The following is a 23,112-nucleotide window of genomic DNA, read 5'->3' on the forward strand; positions in this document are numbered from 1 at the left end:
TTAAAAAAGATATTAGTATAGATAAATTATATTTTTTTTAATTTTTTAAAATAAAAAAGTATAATGATAAAAAAAAAGTAGAGATAAGGTAATTATAAAAAAGAGTATAGATAATGGACTGATTTACAATCCGGTTCGGTTCGGTCTGATTTTTTTGGCATATTAAAACCTAGAGCGTGGTCGTATCCTCAATTTCACGCAAGCACTTGGTCCAGTGGTTCCTCTCTTCATCTTCAACATTTTAGGTCTTCTCTGTTTCTCAGGTCGATATCTCAACGTCGTTGGTGAGTATTCGTACCCTTAATTTCTGCAACGTGTTGATAACTAACATCTAGGGACGCCTAATTTCTCAATTTTGTTTTCCTCCTTTTGTCAATTATGCTTTCTTAAATTTCTCATATTCATTTCCTTCTCCTATAATGCTTTAAAACATTGAGAATTGAATGCTTCCCTTTCCCCATAATTGTTTGGGTCTTGTGCTTCCTGGTGAATGTAGCCTCTTGCATGCTTCCCTTTCCCCATAATTGTTTGTTGTTTATATGATTATCCATCATATGAACTCTCGTTCTCTACAATTATATTGTTTAATTGAATAATTAATCATGCTATATAATTGTAATGATTAAAATGTTTTATATGAGATAGATATAGTTATGTTATATATTAATGTGAAATATGAAAAATGATGATTATGTATGGATGTTAAAAATAGTCTCCTTTGGACAAGAAAGGGCAATAACCCCTTGAATCTTTTACGCCTGTTATTCTTACATATAATCTTAAGCTGATTTCTGAAGCTGATACCAGAAGGACTATTGATTTATTCACAGATATTACTGAGCAGTTCAGCTTTACTTCAAAACTTTTGTTCCATTTAATTCAGTTTCGACCAGTAGGATTTATTACCAGGCCTTGAGGTAAGTGACTTACCAACATGGGAACACAACCCCAACAAACATTTCGGGAGGAGGAGGAGGAGGAGCTGCCGGGCCGTGGAACCACGATCTCTGGTCAATCAATGTCAACTAGCAGAAGTGTTGGCTCACCATCCAGCCGCAGTGAGCAGACAATGGCAACACCAGCTAGTGATAACACTTTCCTTAGGTTAAACCATCTTGATATACATGGTGATGATGCTGGATCACAGGGCGCAGTTGCGTGAGTTCTCCATTATCCTTTGAGCCTGTGATAATTGTATAATTATGAGATTTGCTGTGATGCAGATGTTATATGACTTGTAAGTTTTCTTTTGAAGTTTGTGGGGTTTGAGTTCAACATTTTCCCATGAATATACCATTTCAAATGAACATTGATTTGGATCTTTTTTAACAAACAATTTAAATGTTTACTAAGATAAGCTTTTATAAAGGTCAAATTAGAAAAGGAAAATAGTTAAAACATACTCATTTTTCTAGAGAACCCTCGTGATGGAAGAATTAGACCTTTTAGAGATGTTCTGAGAGAACAAAAGCATTCTCATGTAATTTTTGTTGTTACAGTTGTATCTGTGAACCCATTTAAAAATTGCCTTCCTCTACAATTGCATTTTGAAAGAACAAGCTCTCTTTAAGCTCAAGGCTTTTTCAGTAGTCTTTGTAATATAAAAAAGCGAGGAAATCTGGAAATGTTTTGTTGTATGAAGTTCTTAATTCTTGATGCATGTGGTATCAGTCTGCAGTTTTTTGACACTCATGGTCAGATGGTCATTTTTATGTTTGCTTGTCAGTCATTTTCCAAATATGACATGCCATACATTGACCCAAAATTGGTTTAGGATTTGTATTGTTGATAGAATTTAGAATATTTGGCTAAAAATCAATAGAAGGTTCTTTGAATTTCTGCATACAGTGGTGTAGTGTTTATTATTGGGGCTTTAAGAGTTTCTTAAATTTGTCTTTGCTTTTGTCTCCAGATAAGGGAGGTTTTTCTTTTGTCTTATACTCTTGAGTATAAGTGGACTCTTCTGAGGCTTGTTTATAGTTATATAGAGGACAAGTGAGTCTATTTATGTTTAATAGGAGAGTCTATTTATGCTTAACTTAGTTCTTATTGGCAGGAAGAAATATTAATACTTTATTTTTTCTTCTTTCTTTTTTAAAATTATCTACTAAAATCTTCCTGTTAAGTTAAATACTTTTTTGGGCATGAAATTCTATCTATTACTTGCTAGTGTCAATTATCTGCTTCTGGTTTCACAATTCCTGTATACATATAAAAACAGTTGATTCTTGTTCATTATGAGTTTTTAAACAGTAGCAAGAAGAAAAAGAGGGGCCAACGTGCTGTTGGAGGTGATAAGAGTGGAAGAGGTCTCCGCCAGTTTAGTATGAAAGGTCTCTAATCTAATCCATTTTGACCAGTTTGTTCTTTAAAGAAAATGATTATTGATCTTTTCTAGTTAATAGCTATGGCCTATCAAAGTTGCTTATAGCATGCTGTGCAGATTATGGGAAGCTTTGTTTGTGTTTGGCTTAATTTATTTTGAAGAAATAATTGCTTATCAAACATGCACTAAGTCCAAATTTGCATTTGTGGTATTTAGCTGTGCTCCTTAGATTGACATTATTTGGGTGGAGGTCATAATGATATATTTTCTTACTAATTTTGTTTCCCATTTATTGGTTGTGCAGTGTGTGAGAAGGTAGAAAGCAAGGGAAGAACAACTTACAATGAGGTCAGCCAGTTGCTCTAAGTCAGTTTGTGCTAAACTGAAATTTTAGTTTTTGGCTTCAGTTTTATATGTTATATGCATGTAAAATGTATGTATATAGCTGCTGCATTTTTCTATTAATTTCTTTTTTTTTAATACATTTTGCATATGCACGTGCATGTTTCAAGTTCTAATGTGTTGTACTTAATTTAAAATTGTGTGCATTTAAGAAATTACTTTTAGATTTTTAAAAGGGATTGTCCTCGGTATTTCACGAGTTTATATTCATTTTATTTTGATTATCAAGCATAACCATGATACATATGAATTGCAGCCCATGACTTGTTAGATGCCTATAACATATTCTTGAGAATTCTTCAAGAACTACAATCTGTAGATGGTGTTATAATTTCATACAGGAGCCCGTAGGGTAATATAATTCCACAGAAGTTATCTTCTCATGACTGCTTCTTTATTTTTAAGATTTTCCAATAGTTGTAAGTACTAAACTCTAGGTTCTTTTCGGACTTCTGAGATAATATAGAGGCATATTGTTGCTACACTAGGAAAATGACGAGCCTGATACAATTGTTGTAGATTAATTAGATTGGAGAGAAGTTATGGCAAAGGGGATATGAGCTGTATAGAAGTATGTAGGTTAGGAACTGATGATATATGCATCTTACATGCCTACATGGTTTCTTTTTCATATATTTTCTCATAAGCCTTAGCAACTCTATCTGTTATAACAAAATGATTATCATTTCTATTGTAAGGAAATGTTTCTGAAGACAGATACTCTAAAACTAAAATAAAATAAAACTGTGAGAATGTATGTGTTTTCATTGTCTTTCTTGGTAATTCAACTTTTCACACAAATTCTGGTTTGAATTTCTCATATATAGTACCTATTCATAATTTATTTTCTAAGATTTAATGTGGATTGTGGTTATATTATAGGTAGCTGATGAACTTGTGGCTGAATTTGCTGATCCAAGCAATGGTGTTTCAACTCCTGATCAGGTCTTCTCTTTGTTCAAATGATTTCAGACGGAGTATTATCATCAATATTATGGACTTAATTTTTTTGGGGTTAATGTTTGACAGCAACAATATGACGAGAAAAACATTCGTCGAAGGGTGTATGATGCCTTGAATGTTCTCATGGCAATGGATATTATTTCTAAGGATAAAAAGGAAATACAATGGAAGGGTCTTCCTCGTACTAGTCTAAGCGATATTGAAGAGCTTAAGGTTTGCAAACATTAGGGTTGTAATTATTATTTATTTTTTGGCTCTTATTAGCTTATTATTTCCTTAAGGTGATGCTCTCAGCTATTCTAAAAATACAATAAAAGGATCATTTAAATTAATAATTGTTTCAACAGACAGAGCGTCTTGGGCTAAGGAATAGAATTGAAAAGAAAGCAGCCTATTTGCAAGAGCTGGAGGAGCAAGTAAGAACCACTCTCTCTAGTGGATTTAATCGGGGATTGAACTCCTGTACTAAGTTTGAAAGCCCAAGGAATTTATTTTGTTTATGTTTTGAAAATTGCAGTTGGTTTATAAGAAGACTATGATTTTTGTTCCATAATGATTAGTTTCTGTTTGCTAACTTCTTATATTAATTTATCAAGTATGTAGGTCTTCAGAAACTTATACAACGCAATGAGCAATTATATAGCTCAGGAAACGCTCCCAATGGAGGTGTGTCTTTGCCTTTCATTCTGGTGCAGGTACGTTGTGTTGTACTGTTTTTGGTTATTTGTGTTGTTTCTCGTTTACCCCTTTGGATCTTTAATGTCAGTTAATGCTTATATTTTACTGGTATTGATATGATGGAACTTCTTATGAGCTCTTTTTAACTTATTAAGTTTCAAGGAAGAACTTATAATAATTTCATTTTGCTTTTTACAACAAGTTCCGTAGTCAATCTTATGAGTAAACTCCTATTTATAAAGCTTATTGAATAAATAATCAATCAAGTTATTTACTGAATTTTGGTCTTAATTAATATCATTTCTGACTTTTGGAATTTGAAGACACGCCCCCATGCAACAGTTGAAGTGGAAATATCAGAAGATATGCAGCTTGTGCATTTTGATTTCAATAGGTAGGAAGGCTTCAATTATTTAGATTTATTTCAATAAGAATATTGATGTTATCTTGCCCATTTGCTGTCTGAATGTGATCCTATTCCTGTATCACTTGTATCATAGATTCAATCATTTGTATACTATTATGATGGTCAAACAAAGGTTGCGTTGAGAAATACATCTGTCACTTCTGTACTATTAGAGCTTTATATAATTCAAAACATTTTTGTATGTATGCTCATTTTCTCTTCCTTCTCTTTCTCTGTAGCACTCCCTTTGAGCTGCATGATGATAACTATGTTCTCAAGGCAATGAAATTTTGTGAGAGGTCTCAGAATGATAATGCAACAGACAATCCTACAGATGGCGGTGAAGGTTCTAGCATGTCAGGGTTGTACCATGCACAGGTTCCTACTTCAGTTTCAAACCCTCCAAATAGGACTCCTTCATCTCCACCCCTTCCTGGAATATTAAAGGCAAGAATTAAGAATGAGCATTGATTGCAATTTTATACTACATTGCGTTATTTAAGCATGTTTGTAAATGTTGTAAAGTAATTTGTCGGTAATTAATAGTCCTCCATAATAGTTAACAAGTGCAGCCAATTCACTCGTTAGGTTAGAAGCAAACCGGTCTGCTTGAGTCTATATTCTTCTGGGTTGATTTTGGCAAATTCTTTGCTAACCATATCCATTAATTACTACCTCAAGACCTTAACTGATTTCCCCCCACATATTCAGTGTATTTGCCCTTTTGTACCTATAATAGAGAAATTGGTTTGTACTGGTCCATAGAGATCGTGGAATGCTATATACATCAGCATAGGATTAATTTTGGAATTTACAGATTTTTGTATAAATTATTCCGTCTTATGTCAATCTTGATATTTGGGTAAGTGCATCGTATGATATCCTGTTGGACTTTGTGTTGATAGGGTTTCCTCTATGCACTACTTGTTTTATTCAATATATAACTTCGAGGGAAGTTATTTGGCAAATGCTTCATGCACTATTCTTTTGGAAGGCTATCAATGAAATAATCCACGTATTTGTGTCTAGAATTTTGTGCTTCTGCCGTATAATGTTGGTGGTTTCTTTATTTCTTTCTTTTCTAGTGGTTACGAAGTGGGGAAATAGAAAGTGTTACTTTTAGTTCAAGATAATGCCACAATATCTTGATCACGCAAAAATCAATAATAGTAATATGAAAAAGGATTGAACATATGCATTTTTGTGGATGAACAATTCCTTTTAAAACTGAAAGTCAAGCGAAAAACCTTTTTTAGGTATAAGAGACGTTCTGGTTTTTAATTGCAAACTGATGATTTTGCCTGCATAGCATTTTAGTGATGAATTTGAAAGACGGAAAGCGCCGATATATGGGTTTATGATTATAGGGTTTAAAGCATAACTAGCTCTATCCGTATCGCGCTGACAAGCCAAACAAAGCATAACTAGATTTATTATTTTTTATAAGATGAAAATTTTCAATAAAATGGGTGAACCTTTTATCACACAGGTATCTTCTTTCGGATGTAGACTCGTTAGAGACACCATCAAATACTAAATGGGGGCATTTTTCTCGATGAGGATTCCAACCTTCATTTGTTATGCGGAAAACTAGCTCTTTTTGTTTGATTAATTGCAAAACACATCGGTGCGTTGTTACGAGTGAATCAAATATTAGGCGATAGATGTTAAAAGTTTAATATAGAAGTATATTAAGAAACATTTAATATATTTTTGGAGTTTTTCAAAGGATAAATTATATTGAAAAATGCGAGAATTTCTTCTATATTTTATCCATTTGCAAATGAAAAATCATGAACAATTAACCACAAAATTCACAAATTCTGAGTAAGCCTGTGTTCACCTTTATCACACTAGACCCTAGCATGAATCATTACTCCTTGCAAGTGAATGTTTTAATTATGTTTAGTCTTCCAAATTTAAAATTTATGATTTTAGCCCCTAAAATATTAAAAATTATTATTTAATTTCTCAAATTTAAAATTTATCATTTGCCTATATAATTTCAAAAATAGTGTCACTAATATTGTAACTGATGGAGACAAATTATTGTAACTGATAGAGATAAATTAAGAGACAACAATTTTTGATATTTTAAGAAAAAAACAAATTTTAAACGAGACAATTATTTTTGCAATTATAACACTTTAAATTTTAAAGATAAAAATATATACTCCAAATTTGAAGGACTAAATACATTTTTATGCCTTTTATTAATAGTTATTGATAAACTATTGTAACTTGAATGTGAAAAAAATGCCGAAACACTGCAACAAAATATTTACTTAACCAACAGCTAAGATCAATTGCATATAAAAATTGTCGGGTATTTTTGACAAAAAATAAAAAATAAAAGGTGAAGGATTTTAATAGTAATTTAGGGGTGCCAAAAACAGTTCCCATCAGGAAATTCGAACTTTCGTCTAACGCTCACGAAAAAAATTGACTTTAAGGTCGGAATTTTCCCAATTTGACCGTTTCACCGGCTTCTACGATAAATAGTACTTACGTTTTTAAAATTTTTAATTTGTAGTCAAGTTTTTAAATTCTTAAATAAAGAATGTATTTATCAAATAGTACTTCATATGCATTGACTATTTATTTTTATCTTCTAAAAACATTATCAAATTCTCTATAAATACAGTAAAAAATGAGGTGAGATTCTTCATCTACAATATCTTGATTACATGGAAAAGAGTTATCTTGACAAGAATTGCATGGTAAGCCTTCGCTCCTTGATGCATGGTTTGGCTGCTGCAGAATATTTACGTAAAACATGTATCTGCCATCAGCAACGAAATATTTTATTTACATATTCGGAAACTACTCTTGTACTTTTTCTCCATTTGCAGCACCTTTTAAATGATGTAGGAAGAGAATCCGTATAATCTATTTTTTGTATCCACCCCATAGCACTTGGCGAAAAACATATATGCATGTTATCTCTTTTGCAGTAGATTCTGGCTTCACGGTCTGCAGTGTAGTCATGCAAGAATGATAAAACTTGGAAGTCCCCAAATCAAACTATACATACACCGGATACCTTTTCACAGCTCCTTCAAAGTGAGATCATGCATTGATAAAAGAGAAAGATGTTCAACAACATAAGATTAAGCCAATTTCACAAATCCATCCCAGCACCATGGCCATATACTGATGGCAAGAGCCATTGAAGGAAGCCAACATTAGTTTCTCCTTCTAATCTACTTGTTGAATACTCGATTAGCATGTTCCATAGGTCCCCAACTGTCCATCTCTGTGACGAAATCCAATGCGCAACCTGCCACAACAACAATCAAAGTTCCTAGTATGAAATCTTCATAGAAAGACAAATGACACTTTTCAATGCAGATGTCTATCAGGATGCCATCTATCATAATCGAGATTCTCTCACTAAAACAGAAAGATCAAATTACCTTATCTAGGTTTTGCAATGCCTCCAAGCCAAATGTGTAGTATGCTATGAAAGGTCTTAGAGCCTGTAAGTCAGGAACCAAGACAACATTGGTTTTCGAGCATGATAAGTTAAGGTCTTATAGAGCCTAAGTATTACTAAGGTACCACAGTTGCTGTGATCAACAAATACAAGTTTCATTTTGTCGTATGTCACAGTTCCCTAGTATACAACACCTTTTCTGAAATGACAATTACAAGTAACTAGATATTTAGGGGCTGTTTGTTTGCTTTTATTTATAAAACAATTTTCATTTTTTTAAAATAAAAGCACAATAAAACTTGTTCGCCAAGACTTTTTTAAAATAGTTTTTGAAAAAAATAAGGATTTGTTTGATTGTGTTCAAAAACTGACTTTTAGAGAATAGAAGTTGAGAAAAGATGTGAATGCGTAAGAGAAGCATGAGTAAAAGAAAAAATAAAAGAGTGTATAAATAAATACACTGCCTAAAAGGCTAAAAGGGTCAAAATAGAGTTATATAACTGAAGATAGATAACTGTACAGATTACCAATTTTCTCTCATTTAGCTAGTAATTAGTGGAAGAATGATGCCTAAATGTCCACTTTACCATAGCAAATATGACATGGAAAATAAGTGGGTTTTCCTTGGTGTACAGATAAACATAAGCATTTCTAACTCATTCAGATAACTACACAATGATAACTGACTGCCACATACTCATACATTGATGGCTCAATATATAAAATTACCTGAGAAGCTGCAAGCCACTGAATTATGGCCTTTACTTCAGGATCTCCTCCAAAGGCACCACATCCCCAGTTTCCAGTTGCAACCCCGATATTATTGCCCTGATCCATCCAATGATAATTTTTTTGAGAGTTTTTAATAATGTGGTTTGGATTTTTTCCTTCACTTGATTCCATAGATGTTGAGGTGGCAGCATCAAACTGTGAAGCAAAGAGTGTTCAAAAAGATAAATTAACAAAGAAATATATTTATGAGAACTTATTTATATTAAGATGTTGCTTAACCTAAAATCCAGTATCATTGTTTCTAGGAAAACGTGGGAAAGACCAACCAGTGCAGATGAACATCCATTCTCTTGCAATATCTTCTTATATGGTTGATATTTACATTGGTTCAGAAAACCACAGAATGCCTTATTGATCTCACTGCAGAAATGAACAAGTTCAGAATTTATTTTATAAAACCACCTTAAACATTGTTAAATACTTAAAGTACTAAATTATAAATAATTTTACCAATAATTTCTTTTTTAGAGTCTCCTAATTTATGGAAATAAAACTGATCTAACATAAAGAGAGCTCTGTTTTCATGAAGGAAGAAATATTATTAGGAAGAAAAAAAAAAGAGTATGGCTACTATTATAGCTACCGTGTGTAGTAAAGCAGGCACATTCCTCCAAAGAAATGAGTAAAAGAAACCAAAGGCAACTCTCGAAAGTTTCTACCTTGCAGGGAATGCATGCATGCAAGACACCTTTTATAAACAATTACAAATTTCAAAGTACAAACATCAAACATGATGAATCTTAGGTTATAAATTTTATCTTTGTATATTCTCCTAGTCCCATCAATAACAGTGATTCTACATCCTAAAAAGTAGTAGTCACATAAACCAATATTAACAGACCGGAGGAGAAATTTTGCCCTATATTGTCTCATCCCTGGGCTACATAATGCATCAATTGCAGCAATCCTTGTTTTCCGTCTTCCAAGAGTGTCTACTTCCCTTTCATCCATGTAATCACCGGAAAATCGAAATGATGATGCATACCTAAAGAAGCCAGGAAAAATGATCACCATTAGGTTATGAAGGAAGCACCCAGCAATTATAAGAGTGAGTAAACAGCTGAAAAACATATAAAGTGACACCAAATCAAAATAAATATTTTTTAAACTAGCTTACCCTGTCATACGCATACTTTATATACATCATCACAAATAACAGTAAAATGTTGAATCTTTATATTCTTCGGAGGATATAAACTTTAGTATTTAAAATCTGCTGCATCCAGGAATGCAAACAAAAAATAAAAATAAAAAATAAATAAAAAGAAAAATAGTCACAAACTTAAATGTTTCAAGATACACCAAACTATCAGCCAATGTACACGGAAAACATGAAAAAATTCACTATGCAAAACATAGCAATCAATAAACATGTTTTTCTTACTCATATTCAAATAGAAGAAAAAAAAATTGTCCCACCATCTTTTTGAAGTAAATAAATCTTGTAGTAGGCAACAACAATATCAATCTCTTGTTCAAGTTTAGATCCACTGAATAACACTAACCCTGTATAACTCGAGAACCTTTCCACACCAACAATTTCTATAGCCTCATTGTCTGCCATGGCTGGCAAGAAAAGCATGCCAGCAATCAATTCTGGACTGACCATGAAACGGATTTCCTCCTATATCAGACAAATACAAGCAAATTTAACAAATGTCGACCGATAAAAACATCAGTGGCAAAAAAATATCTCACCTAAAAGAATCTACAAAATGATAAAAGCTGTTAAAGACATTATGTACACAAGACTGCATCCATATGCTTGTAACAGGAACAGTGGTATAAAAGCTATCATAATTGCTAAAAACTAATATAAAAGGTTTAGGCAGAGATAAAAACATATTGTACCTGTACGCACCCCCTGCCAAGAGCACCTCCCCCAAGATATTTATTTGCAAAATCTACTTCAACAGCTCCACTTGATTGATCTTCTATGAGCCCTGAACTGTGAACCTATTCAAATGCCAAAGCCAAAGTATTACCTATTACATACCACATGGATTGTTTAAAAAAAAACTAAAAATACTTTTGCTGACAATTGACAGTAAATTTCCTTCAATTACCTCAAATTTGCATAAAGGTATATCAGACTTGCTCCAAAAGTTGGCATCTGGATAAGAAATGTGAATAGAATCATTTTCAAAGGGAAGTACTTTTCGCTCAAATGAGACAACACCCATAGGCATTTCAGAACTTATCCTTTGAAAATAGTGAACGATGCACCAAATCTTATTTTCCTGTTTTCGACTGTAATCATCATACAGACTCCTGAAAATGTAGAAAACTGATCTTTTGGATTTGAAGATAAAAATAACTATGACATGAAATAAGACAATAAGTCTTTGATATGGACTAGACCAATATCAATTCTATCTGTGTCTCTCTTTCACTCCCATTCACAAACACGCATCTAAGACACATCAAGTGCTGCAGCATCTTGACACTAATAGGAGAAATAAGATGAACAAAATTAAGACTAAAACAAGAAAGTGAACAAGAATACATGGACTTCCAAAAATATAGAGCTAAAGTTTTCTTACGCAAACAATTCGTCGAAGTTGATCGCGGGAAGATGGTTCAAATATCTTTCATTGACTGGGAATAGACAAAATAATGAGCAGGCAAGCAGAGCAGCAATCAACTCCTGAAAAGCCAGAAATTGTCAATGTCAACTATTATAACCATCTTCAGCAATTATCAAGCATGTCATATTTCACAATCACGTATCCTACAATAAAATGGCAATAGAAGCAGCCTTCGCTATGAAACAGTTGCAATAGAGGTGGCTGCAGAGAAATTATTAGGCAGTCCAAGACCACCAAGTGTCCATAATCTCAACCAATCAATACTTGACATGCATTTAAGTTTATAAACTTACTAGAAAAAATTAATTACACTTACATGCCATGTAGTAAAGACTAGTTAAAAACCATATCACCTAATAATTTTTCGTGGCTGCCTCATTGGCAATAGCAGTAGCAGTCAAGTTGTACTACTTTGTGTACTTTATTATAGCTAGCGGTTTTTGATGTTGTTGCATTAAATGCACATAAAGTAATTAACCTGGCTAAGGAACACTATCCCCGGTTGTTGTGAATCCAACAAACGAAGAGCAGTTGTGAGCATATCTTCCTCTCCATCTACAGCCATAATATTAGGGTTAGGGTTCTGATAGTGTGTTTCCAACAGAGACGGCAACCTCAGAAGCAAATTCCCCAACGCCGGAAGCACCTCCTGAAACCACTTCCTAGATTCCTCACGAGACATGACCTGAATAAAAGAAGAAATTACGAAACGCAATGTGTGTGAAGAAATAACCGAAACGAAGAGTGAGGGAGAAGTTACCTTACCTCGTCGAAGAAGAGGGCGTAACCGTGCGAAGTGGAAGGGGCTAAGGGCTCGGAAGAGAGGGAAAGAGCGTTTCTGAGTTTGGAAATGGCGACGAAGAAGTGGTGGCCCGAGTTGACTCGGGCGCTTCCGAGTTCTCTGAGCGTTTCAAGCGCTTGCGAGGGCCAAAACGGAGAGGAAGAACGCATGACGAGTGGTAGATACGGCAGAATCGATCTCAAGTCCTCCCTTGTCTCCATTCTTCGAGAGAAACAAGTTACAAAACACTCAAATGAAAAGAGTGTTCTAAATTTTGATGGTTTTTCTTTTTGATCCATATATATGGATGGTTAATTATCAGTAAACTAAACACCACAAAATATTTAATTTGGCCACCAAAACTCGAGATTAGTGTTCATTTGGCTTCACGAGTTAGCATGAAAAAATAAATAAACTAGTATTAATTTTAGTAGGTAAGATACTTAATATAAATATTTATTTTAATGACTTCATTTTAGATGATGCTTCATGCTTGAGCGTATCGGCTGGTTCATTACCTCGAAAATTTGGAGAATTTCAAAATTAGTTTCATGGTTTGAATTGGTCGAAATCAGTTAACTAGTTGAAAATTAACTAGTTGAATTGATATGGTTTATTTTTTTACAATTTAATTTAAGATATTTTTATTGAATCACTCTTTTGATTTTATTTTATTTTATTTTATTTGATCTCTCAATTGTTAAAATATTTAATTTAATTATTTATTTATCAATAATGATGCGATGTAATCTTTTATGACCGATTGAGATTAAGAACGTTAATTTCTCGTAAGCATAACATTTTTATTTTTTTGTATACAAAACTATCATTTTGTTTTTAAGTTTGTCATGTAAAAACACACAGAAGCCTTGATGTCCTAAAAATATAACAGTTTAAATACACCAACCAAATGTTAAAATATTAGTGAGAAGTGAGTTAGCTCATGAACTTTGCAATTTAAACTTACAAAGTTAGGGGGTTTAGTCAAAAATTTTCTATGATCATATGAATTTAAAAATTAAAAAAACAAACAAACAAACCAATTATTTATATGGGCCACAACCACAAGCTTAACGAGTCAGTATACGAATCATGACCTATATCCCACTTCTAATTTTATATATATATATATATATATATTTTTATTTTTTTTTTTTTTTTTTGTTCGTCCCTGGAATATTCAGGACCGATAAAGAGGATATTTTATGAGTATTATTTTTATAATTTTATTACAACTGTACTCTACAATGATGATATATTGTCCACTTTGGGACTTAGCCCTCACGGTTTTGCTTTTTGGTCATCACCCAAAAGGCTTCTCAATCATTGAAGTATGTTTGTATTATATAAGTTGTTATTATTTGTCATATTTTATCGATGTGGGACTTGTTTGTATCCCAACACTCGCTACGTTAGAGATACCTCAAAGAGTAGGATAGCTAGCCCCAAAATTTAACGCGACTGCATACACAAGGCAAGATTCGAACCTCTAACCTTACTTAAGCATGGATCAACAACTCCTATGGCTAAACCACATGTTTGGGGTTACTTCTAATTATATATAATGATTCGTTATTAGATAAAATTATTTTACACGTGTAACCAAATTTTTAAAGAGAAAATAGGTATGCTTATTTGTTTAATATTCTCTATGCAATGGTCTTAACATTAGAAAAATCGGACTACGTTAATCACCAATTAAGTCGTGGACCAGTAAGAAACCAAATTGGTGATTTACATGAGTAATGAATTTAGAGACTCCATAATTCAAACACCTTAATGTCACCACCTCATAATTATTTTCATCTTTCATTTCCTATTGCATCGATCATATATATTATCATCATATATCATCTATTATGACTATATTTCTTTTTTCTTTTTTCTTTCTCTCAGCGGGTATTGAATAGCATAATCGCTGTCCACAAATTATTTTTGTTAAAAAGTATTGAGACTAATGGTTAACCAGACATCAGAAGAAGTGAGGGAATAATAAAGGATTTGATCACACCAATAAAATAAGGTCAGGAAAAATAGTGATCTAAAATCACAATACAGACATAGAAGCTCGATGGGGCAATGATCATAAAAATTACAATGATTATGTATGAGTGGAACTGCTTCTTGGATTGACATTATGCCGTGAAGCATGGATACATAAATTGCACGTGTGAACCAATAATATTAATAAAAAATAAGGAAGATATTGCCATGCAAAAAAAGGACAGGTTCTAGCCATTAAGGCGTCGGGGTGGCTGCGTTTTCTAGCTTTGCTCTCAAGTCTTTCCTCAGTATCTTTCCTGATGGAGACTTGGGAATAGCATGAATAAAATAAACTTTGTGCAATCTTTTGTAAAACACTACCTGTTCACAACAAATACCCCATATCATTCAATTAATCAAGTTGATAAAATGTTGAAGTCAGTTCATGTTAATTTTCATGTATCAACTTAAATCACATACTATCACGTACCTGTTTAGCTATAAACTCTTTTACAGCCTCTTCGGTTAGATCAAAGCCGTTTGATCTCACAACGAAAGCAACAGGAACTTCACCAGCAGCAACATCCTTTTGTCTGTAAAAACATATTTGAATTGCGTTAATATTAATAAATTAAAATTATTATAGTCACTCTTGCTCTACAATATAGGCATACATAAAAATTCAGAAGATTAAGAAGCTTACGGGACAACAGCTGCGTCTGCGATGGAGGGATGGCTTATAAGAAGCCCTTCAAGTTCTGCTGGAGGAACCTATAACATCATAAAAGAATAAATATAATTAATATAAACTGTTGTCCCATTTTTTTCCTCTATAAACTTTGAGAGACAAAGTTAATTTAAATGTTTATTATATATACCTGGAAGCCTTTATATTTGATGAGTTCTTTGACCCTGTCAACAATGAAAATCTCATCATCATCATCGACATAGCCAACATCACCGGTGTGAAGCCAACCCTCTGAATCGATGGTCAATGCTGTCGCTTTATCATCGTTCAGATATCCTGACATATATATATATGTGAGTGTAATGAGTGCCTAGCCAATTAAAATAAAAGATTGTTTTCCAATACAATTAAAAGTGTGTATTAAAAAAACTGTAGAGTAACACTATATATAACAAGGGTTGCATATATTAATCTATACCTTTCATTATCTGTTGTCCTCGGATGCAAATTTCACCGGGTTGATTGTAGCCAAGAGAAAGACCAGTTTCAGGTTCAACAACCTTGAGCTCTGCATTCCTAACTACAGTGCCGCAAGAGCCTGACTTTGTTGGGAATGGCTGCTTTGCAAATCCCAAGCACATGGACAGCACCGGTCCTGCTTCTGTCATCCCGTAACCCTAAACATTTTACCATGACACAACTTTAGTATTTCATTTTCAACATTCAACATATATATACCTTAAGAACACAAGGAAAGCAAACATAGCACATGTATAAATATATTCATCAGCCTTGCACATGTATTGCCACCCTTCTAACTCTTTTTTCATGAATGATTTGCTCAGAATCATGCACAAGGTATCCTATATATATTTTATTGTAACGGTCATGCTTGTTTGGCCTACTTTTTTTTTATAAAAATAAAAATAATAATAATAATAATGTTTTTGGTATAAGAGTTTGTGGAATGTCATATTTTGTGCTCATTTATTTCCATCACATTATATTATATATAACTACATTTATTAATAATGAAATGAAAAGATATACTAAACATACAAAATAATATAATACAAATTATTAAATAAATTGTTATACTGTATCATTATTGATTTATTTATAGTCCAATCCTGCCCAACTCATCGAGTAGAAATATTTTTAACCCTTATAATATTGTGGTCCATCATAGAATATTTAAAATAATGCAGAAACTTAAAATTTAGGCAACTATGCTGCCGTGCATAAGCACTGAACGTTGACCAGTCTAGTGTTGGCATTACGTCGCAAGACCAAGTCAACTGACCCAAACTAGCTACCACGAAAATGATGAAGATGCCGAGTTTGACCTTCGCGGATTCATTGTGGCTTACCTACCAACTTATTTTGGTGTTTGGTGAGCTACTATTTTGACAGAGCCAAAAGGATTGACATATTCACGTTCCAATTTTTTGTGCCGTAATATGTCTACGTACTCAAAAATGATTGGGTATCTTAAAAAATTGCATCTGAAAAATATTCAAATATTAATAATATATATTTTTAAACATTTTTATGCATTACATCTCGTGTTAATCTTACTAAAAAAAAGTAAATATCTTAATTATTTAATTTGAGTTATGCTATGGTAGTTCAGTTAAAAACGATATGAAAAGATGACGCCGGAAAATGTTTTAAAAGTAGGGGTATTCCTTTTTATAACTTGGGGGCGATGGGGACTTCAGAGTTCAGTCAGAGTCCCGGGACACGTAGCAACACTCAAACTTGGGGAAACAAAAATGTAGTTTGGGATGAGTCCAAATACATTATTGAATTATATACCATTACTTGGTACACGTTGAGGTTATTTTATTTTATTTTCTCCATGCCTCGACAGGTTGTCCATTTAATTTCCCTGGCCCCCAAATCCAAGTTTTTATTTCCGTCGCCATCTTTATTTATTATTCTTTTCTAGACAATATTTTATTTTATTGACGTCTGATATTTTATATAAATATTAAAAGTACAATTAATATTTTTTAAATATTATCTCAAATTTAATCTTTTTTTTTTAAATAAATAAATAAAAACGCAAAAACATATACTCCTACTACTAGTTTTTTTATTAAAAAAATGAAAAGAAAAAAAAAAGGTACTAGTACTTACAGACAATGCCTTTTTTTTTTTTTAAATTGGTATAAAGCTTTTTTAATTGATTTATTATTTTCAAAGTTTAACGAAAATATTAAATTCTTATAACTATTATACACTTTATTCTTATATATTTTTTAATTAATTTATACATTTATTATAAAAAAAAACAGTGAATGTAAAATAAATGGCATCATTGTATTAACAGGCTCCAACAACCATGATATCATGCAAGAGATGTGGTCAAATAAGTAGCCGCTAAATGGGGTGGGTGGGTGGGTGGGTTGGAGTGTTAAATGACAAGTGGTTTTTTAATTATAAAATTGTTATTTTATCTTTAATTTGTTTGCTATTCAAAATATTTATATAAATATAGAAAAACAAATCTTTTGCTATTTCTTATATAAAAAATATTTAAAATGAGAAATAAAGAAAAAAAATGTTGACAATTTTATAATAATATCTAAGTTTTTCTCTTATTTACATTTAATTATTTTCTTCTTATTAGTTTTTCTTTTTCTTTTCCTCTCTTCATCAATTTTCTCCTTTATCTACATGTCAATTTTTTTAAGAGTGTTCCGTACATAATTTAAAATCATGGCATCCCCAGTCCCCACAAATCTTAATCAGATTCTCTGCAGCATTAATTACTCAATAGCAAAAATCTGGACGGTGTATTATAATCTTGATTTATGTGCAACGATGAATTAAAGGTTAAGATTTGGCTGCATGCATGCTGCACGGAGACTTAGAAGCACAGAATCGCTACTACTATAAAAAATTGATTTATAAAAAATGAAAAGAGTAAATTTGATGATAATGTAATGATAAATTAAAAGAAGAGTGCAGTGCAAGTTACCTGTCCCAAAACAGCCTGAGGCACTCTGTTGCGGAGAGCCTCTTCGAGTTCCTTGCCCAAGGGCGCAGCCCCCGACAGCACCAACCGTATGGAGCTCAGGTCAAACTCCGCCACCATCGGATTCTTCGCCAGCGCCAGCACCAGCGGCGGCACCACCATCGCCACCGTCACGCGGTGCCGCTGAATCAGCTCCAGCAGCGTCGCGATCTCGAACTTCTGCATAAGCAGAACCGCGCTGCCAGCTCTGAGCGCGCACAGCAAGACGCTGTTAAGAGAGAAGATGTGAAAGAGCGGAAGCACGCAGAGGAGCACGTCCTCGGTGCCGAGGAAGAGGTTAGGGTTTTCTCCGTCGACTTGCTGCGCCACGCTCGTTGTTAAACTCTTGTGCGTCAGGACCACTCCCTTAGGCAAACCGGTCGTGCCGGAGGAGAACGGCAGCGCCACCGCGTCGTCCGGTTGGATCTCTGTCTCCGGGAGCTCGTTCTCGTTCGCCTCCGAGAGCACCGAGAAGTGGAGGCAATTCTCCGGCGGCTCGTCGACCGTCACGACCTTGAAGTCCTCGCCGAGCTTCGCGGCGTCCTCGTGGTGGCGGAGCTTGTCGACGTACATTGCCTGCGTGACGATGAGTTTCGCCTTGGAGACGGAAATCTGCTTGAAGATCTCGGCGGCGGTGTAGAACGGGTTGGCGGTGGTGGCGACGGCGCCGATCATGGAGGCGGCGAGGAAGGAGAAGACGAACTCGGCGGAGTTCTGGAGGAGGATCATGACGACGTCGCCTTTGCGGATTCCGAGGGCGGAGAATCCGGCGGCGATTTTGCGGCAGAGGAGGTGAGTCTCGGCGTAGGTGTAGATTTTGCCGGCGGCGCCGACGATGAGGCAGGGGCGGTCGGCGAATTCAGAGAGTTTCTCAAAGCAGTAAGCGTGGAGAGGTAGGTGGTTGGAGATGGGTATATCTGGTAATTTAGATTTAAAAATATGGGTAGTTTTGGAATCACAGACATTGTTTTTCTGTTCAGTTGATGGAGGAGGAGCAAGTTCTGAAGGAGCAACGGTTATCATGTTGGTATGATCTTAATGTTTTGTTGTTGTTGCAACTTGCAAGTAAGTGAAATGAGTTGGTAGTGAAATTAAAGAATTTAGGAGGTATGTTAAGAGGGTTTGTGATTGGAGTAATATAAGAGAAAAGAAGGGGTGTTAGGTGGGAATGAATGAACGATGAAATTTGAAGAGAATGGAGTGTAGTAGATGGAGAAGGGGTTGTGTCACGTTGGAACAAGCGTTCTTCTTCCAGCCACTCTTACTTACCTACCTACCCCCCCTTTCTGTCCTTTTCTTTCAGCCTGCCATTGTGGATCGTTTACGAACTATATTTTAAATGCATGCCCTGTACACATAAAATAATAAACACCAAATTACTCTAATATATAGCCTCACTAAAACACAATCATTCAGTAATTAGCTTTATAAAAATACTATTACCGCTAAAATAATCAGGTTTTTTTTTATATCACAAATTCCCCCTTAGGATTTCACCCATAAAATTTGCTTGCATCAAACTGATGAAAATCTAGTCATTCCTAATTAATTGACATAGTAGTAGTTAATCAATATTTAATTGCAAAAATCTAGGATGTTATGAAATAACTTATGGTGTAATTGATATATGTTTTTTCATTTGCTTAACGTATAAAGAATAATTGAGAATTCTTTAATTTTGTCGTTAGCATTCAATGAGAGAAATCAATTACTATCTACCTTCCTTTTTAATTGTCAGTTTTTTTTTTAAAGAAAAAAGTCTGTTTCTATCTATATGTTATTTTTAAAATTTAAGACTACATTAATTATTATTTTATCTATTATATTTTTACATGATTTTTAATTGATTTATACTTATAACTAATATGTATTTATTATTGAACAAAAATAAATGAGAACATAATAGTAAACATTAAAATCATTGTATGAAAAACAAAAAATAAATTGTGCTTCTTAATTTGTGTATACAACCTTATTGTTAAAAAGGACATGAAGTAGTAAATTATTAAGAGATAATTTTAATGAATAGATTCATTAAGATTGTCTCACTACGATTGTCCTTAATAGTGTGATTGATTTTTTTAATTGAATGTTAAAGTTGAAAGATTTGTTAATTACGATTATTCTACAATGCTTTGATTGATTTCTCTTAATTGGATGCTAGAGTTTAAGGATTCATTAAGATTATTCTACAATGATTTGATTGATTTCTTATGCTAGTGTTGATGATTTGTTATTATTCTTTACATAATATTTAATAATTATAGACTCATACGTATATAACCAATGATGAAAAAAAAAATTTAAATAGAAATTATGATGAAAAAAAAAATTTAAATAGAAATTTATAGATTGATTTATTTAAAATCTTATTTAACCTATCTTATTTGACAAAAATGTCAAGTTTAAACTTTTGAAAAAAATTATTTATTTAAATAGCTGAACTTCAACTTATAAAATAATATATTAGGTGCAATTGCGCATCTTATTTAACTAATATACATATATATATATATATATATATATATAATTAAATAAATAAAATTGTAGCACAAAAAAATTTAGTTATTTGTATTTTTATATTTTCACTTGACTTAAATGTTTGGCATTTTTTGTTCATTAAATCAAAAAATAAAAAATATAAATTCTAGTAATTTTTTAAGATCTTTATGGTTGATTATTAGAATATTCCAAATGAAAAGGAATATTTTAAAAAAAAGATTATTTCCTTTTATTCTTTTTTTTAATTAAAATTTAAGTTTTAGTAATAATAGGATAAACTATTTTTTATTCAATAAATTAAAAAAAAACTCATAAATATATTTGAAAATAAATTAATAGACTTATTTAAAAATTAATTTATTAACTTATTAACGTAAAATAAGTTTTTAAACAAGCTAATAAATTATACCAAACTTTTTAAAAATATTATGGCATGCATATAAAAAGTTATAATAAATAATATGTAAACTTTTAGTTTTAATTTTATAAAGCAATTCCAGTCTATATAGCGAAAGTCTAACCTAATATAATTTATTTTCAGATGTACCTATAACTCAACCTAAAATCTAAGAGGAACTACAACCTATGCAAGTCCATAGAGGAAAAAAAAAACTACTAGTAATAGTATTAGATGTTCATGATACACGAAAGTACAACATAAATACAACATCATTAGACTAAAGTTTACATAACAATTTATCATATGTATTGTTGGGTAATATGATAGATATTATAAACAAAATAATGAGAAATTTATAGAAATAACATTTTTAAGATATGTTATCTTAAATTAATTTATATTAATTATCTTAACATAATAATAAATATGATAATAATAATAATGATAATTATGACAATAATAATGATAATTATGATAATAATATAATGATGATAGGAAGGAAGAGTCAATAGAGAGCGAAATGCTGTAATAATATTATAATTATTAAATGAGTCAAAATCACGGGAGGTCCAGTTATATTAAAAGAAATTAAAACTAAATAAATATTAAAATATTTTATTATTATAATATTAGTATAATATATTTTTCGTGATTAATTTCTGTTGAACGTATACATGCAATTTAATTAAGAAACATAAATAATTAACGCGTGCGTTAACTTATGTTTACAACATGTACCCTTTTCAATAAATTGATTGAATATCATCTAAACTATTCCTCAATAGATTTTTAAGAAATAACTGTTACGCGATAAAAAATTAAACATATAAAAAAAAGTGAGTGAAAAAAAAATGCAATTCTTATTTAATTGGTTTAACACATATACTCTTAAAATATTCAGTTTTTATTTTTTCGTGTCAAGTCGATGGGTACGGTGCTTAGGTCAAAGTCAAAGTGGATATTCGCATGAATGTTTAAAATAATTGAGAAATTCTATGGTACCCATCTTATTTGAGAGGGTACCGGTACAATTTTTTATATTTTATATTTTTAATAATTTATTTAAATAATATTTATAATATTTTATTCTTTCAATTTTTAAATCATTTAGTTATTTTATTTTTATTTTATATATTTTAATTTATTTGTAATAATATTATTATACATTTAAATAGTTTAATTTTAATAATTTTAATAATTTTTTAATTATATTTTTATCTTTTCACTTAAAATTTTTGAATTTCTATATTTTAATTTTAATAATTTTTTAAGTATATTTTTTGTCTATTTGTCTTAAATTTTTGAATTTCTATATTATAATTTTAATAATTTTTTATTTTTACTATTTTTTATTTTTTAATGTTTTATAATATTATTGAAATCTTATAATTTTAATTTCTATAATTTTATCTTACTTTTTATTTTATAAGTATAATTTAAATTATTTATTTTATAATTAAATTAATTTTTTTAAAATCTTTTATGAGTTTATAAAAATATATTGAAACCTCTCGATCTTTAAGGGTACCGTAGCAACTCCCAAAATAATTATCCTAGCTATAATATTTGCCAACCATTTATATGTTTTCATTCAGAAAATAATCAATTAAAAATAGTATAGACCATTGTATAATAATTACATACTACTACTTAATTAGAAAATAATATATACCATATAAAAACTAATAAGACTAAAAAATAAATACGCAACACAATTCTACTTAAGTTTTTGGTCAAGACTGAAGAATCTTAGTTGTTATATTTGAGATGTAGCCGTTGGGTTGTCAAATAAAATAAGACAACGTTTGTTTGATGTCCTAACCTCTTCGTTTGTGGAAATTTTATCTATATTGATAACTTTTATAAACAACGAAAAAATAAATTGTAATTAATGAGTTTAATTTCTATTCAATGAAAAATTATATATAAAAAAAAATTGTCAAAAGTCAATAACATTCTTTATTCACTTGATCTAAGCTCCGAATGTCATAGATAAGTAGTATAAAAATATTATATTTGATCAAGTATTTGAGAAGAATATCTTACACATCATTAAGAATTGTAATGAAGATGTTTATCTATTATTAAAAAAAGATGAGTAAATAGATAAAACAGTGGAAGTTTCACGTGGTTAATTGGTGGGAG

At 31.8% G+C, this 23,112-nt stretch overlaps 3 protein-coding genes and 1 long non-coding RNA gene across 8 annotated transcripts; 2 read left to right on the forward strand and 2 right to left on the reverse strand.

The window, feature by feature from the left end:
• The first annotated feature begins 121 nt into the window (after positions 1 to 121).
• LOC109810932 (transcription factor-like protein DPB) lies at positions 122 to 5,641 on the forward strand. Of its 2 annotated transcripts, XM_020374544.3 has the most exons (10): positions 122 to 284; positions 831 to 1,158; positions 2,254 to 2,333; positions 2,631 to 2,674; positions 3,611 to 3,673; positions 3,758 to 3,904; positions 4,039 to 4,107; positions 4,288 to 4,386; positions 4,693 to 4,763; positions 5,015 to 5,641. In XM_020374544.3, the coding sequence occupies exons 2-10, from the start codon at positions 935 to 937 to the stop codon at positions 5,244 to 5,246; spliced, it is 1,029 nt and encodes a 342-aa protein (XP_020230133.1). In that variant the 5' UTR covers positions 122 to 284; positions 831 to 934; the 3' UTR covers positions 5,247 to 5,641. The 2 variants fall into 2 exon arrangements, with proteins under 2 accessions (XP_020230133.1, XP_082923270.1); XM_083067144.1 differs by lacking the exons at positions 122 to 284; positions 831 to 1,158 and adding an exon at positions 1,203 to 1,237.
• Positions 5,642 to 7,340: 1,699 nt separating this feature from the next.
• Positions 7,341 to 12,744, reverse strand: LOC109810943 (poly(ADP-ribose) glycohydrolase 1). Of its 4 annotated transcripts, none has more exons than XM_083067139.1 (11): positions 12,357 to 12,725; positions 12,070 to 12,276; positions 11,547 to 11,650; positions 11,070 to 11,274; positions 10,855 to 10,959; positions 10,509 to 10,627; positions 9,587 to 9,988; positions 9,270 to 9,363; positions 8,941 to 9,138; positions 8,192 to 8,254; positions 7,341 to 8,055 (listed from the first exon to the last, which is right to left on the reverse strand). In XM_083067139.1, exons 1-11 carry the CDS (start codon positions 12,669 to 12,671, stop codon positions 7,897 to 7,899), a joined length of 1,971 nt encoding a protein of 656 aa, XP_082923265.1. In that variant the 5' UTR covers positions 12,672 to 12,725; the 3' UTR covers positions 7,341 to 7,896. The 4 variants fall into 4 exon arrangements, 3 of the variants coding, with proteins under 3 accessions (XP_082923265.1, XP_082923267.1, XP_082923266.1); XM_083067141.1 differs by having other exon boundaries at positions 12,352 to 12,722; XM_083067140.1 differs by having other exon boundaries at positions 9,845 to 9,988; positions 12,357 to 12,712.
• A 1,610-nt stretch (positions 12,745 to 14,354) lies between these two features.
• 4CL3 (4-coumarate:CoA ligase 3) lies at positions 14,355 to 19,088 on the reverse strand. The gene is made up of 6 exons (XM_020374550.3): positions 18,030 to 19,088; positions 15,522 to 15,720; positions 15,234 to 15,379; positions 15,059 to 15,126; positions 14,846 to 14,948; positions 14,355 to 14,736 (listed from the first exon to the last, which is right to left on the reverse strand). The coding sequence occupies exons 1-6, from the start codon at positions 19,086 to 19,088 to the stop codon at positions 14,611 to 14,613; spliced, it is 1,701 nt and encodes a 566-aa protein (XP_020230139.1). The 3' UTR covers positions 14,355 to 14,610.
• On the forward strand, positions 18,818 to 19,452 carry LOC145953251 (uncharacterized). The gene is made up of 2 exons (XR_014430798.1): positions 18,818 to 18,958; positions 19,046 to 19,452. It is a non-coding gene; the product is annotated as an uncharacterized LOC145953251 (long non-coding RNA).
• Positions 19,453 to 23,112: the final 3,660 nt, after the last annotated feature.

This window comes from Cajanus cajan, chromosome 11, assembly GCF_000230855.2.
Source record: "Cajanus cajan strain Asha chromosome 11, NIPB_CcT2T_4, whole genome shotgun sequence".
NCBI lineage: Eukaryota > Viridiplantae > Streptophyta > Magnoliopsida > Fabales > Fabaceae > Cajanus > Cajanus cajan.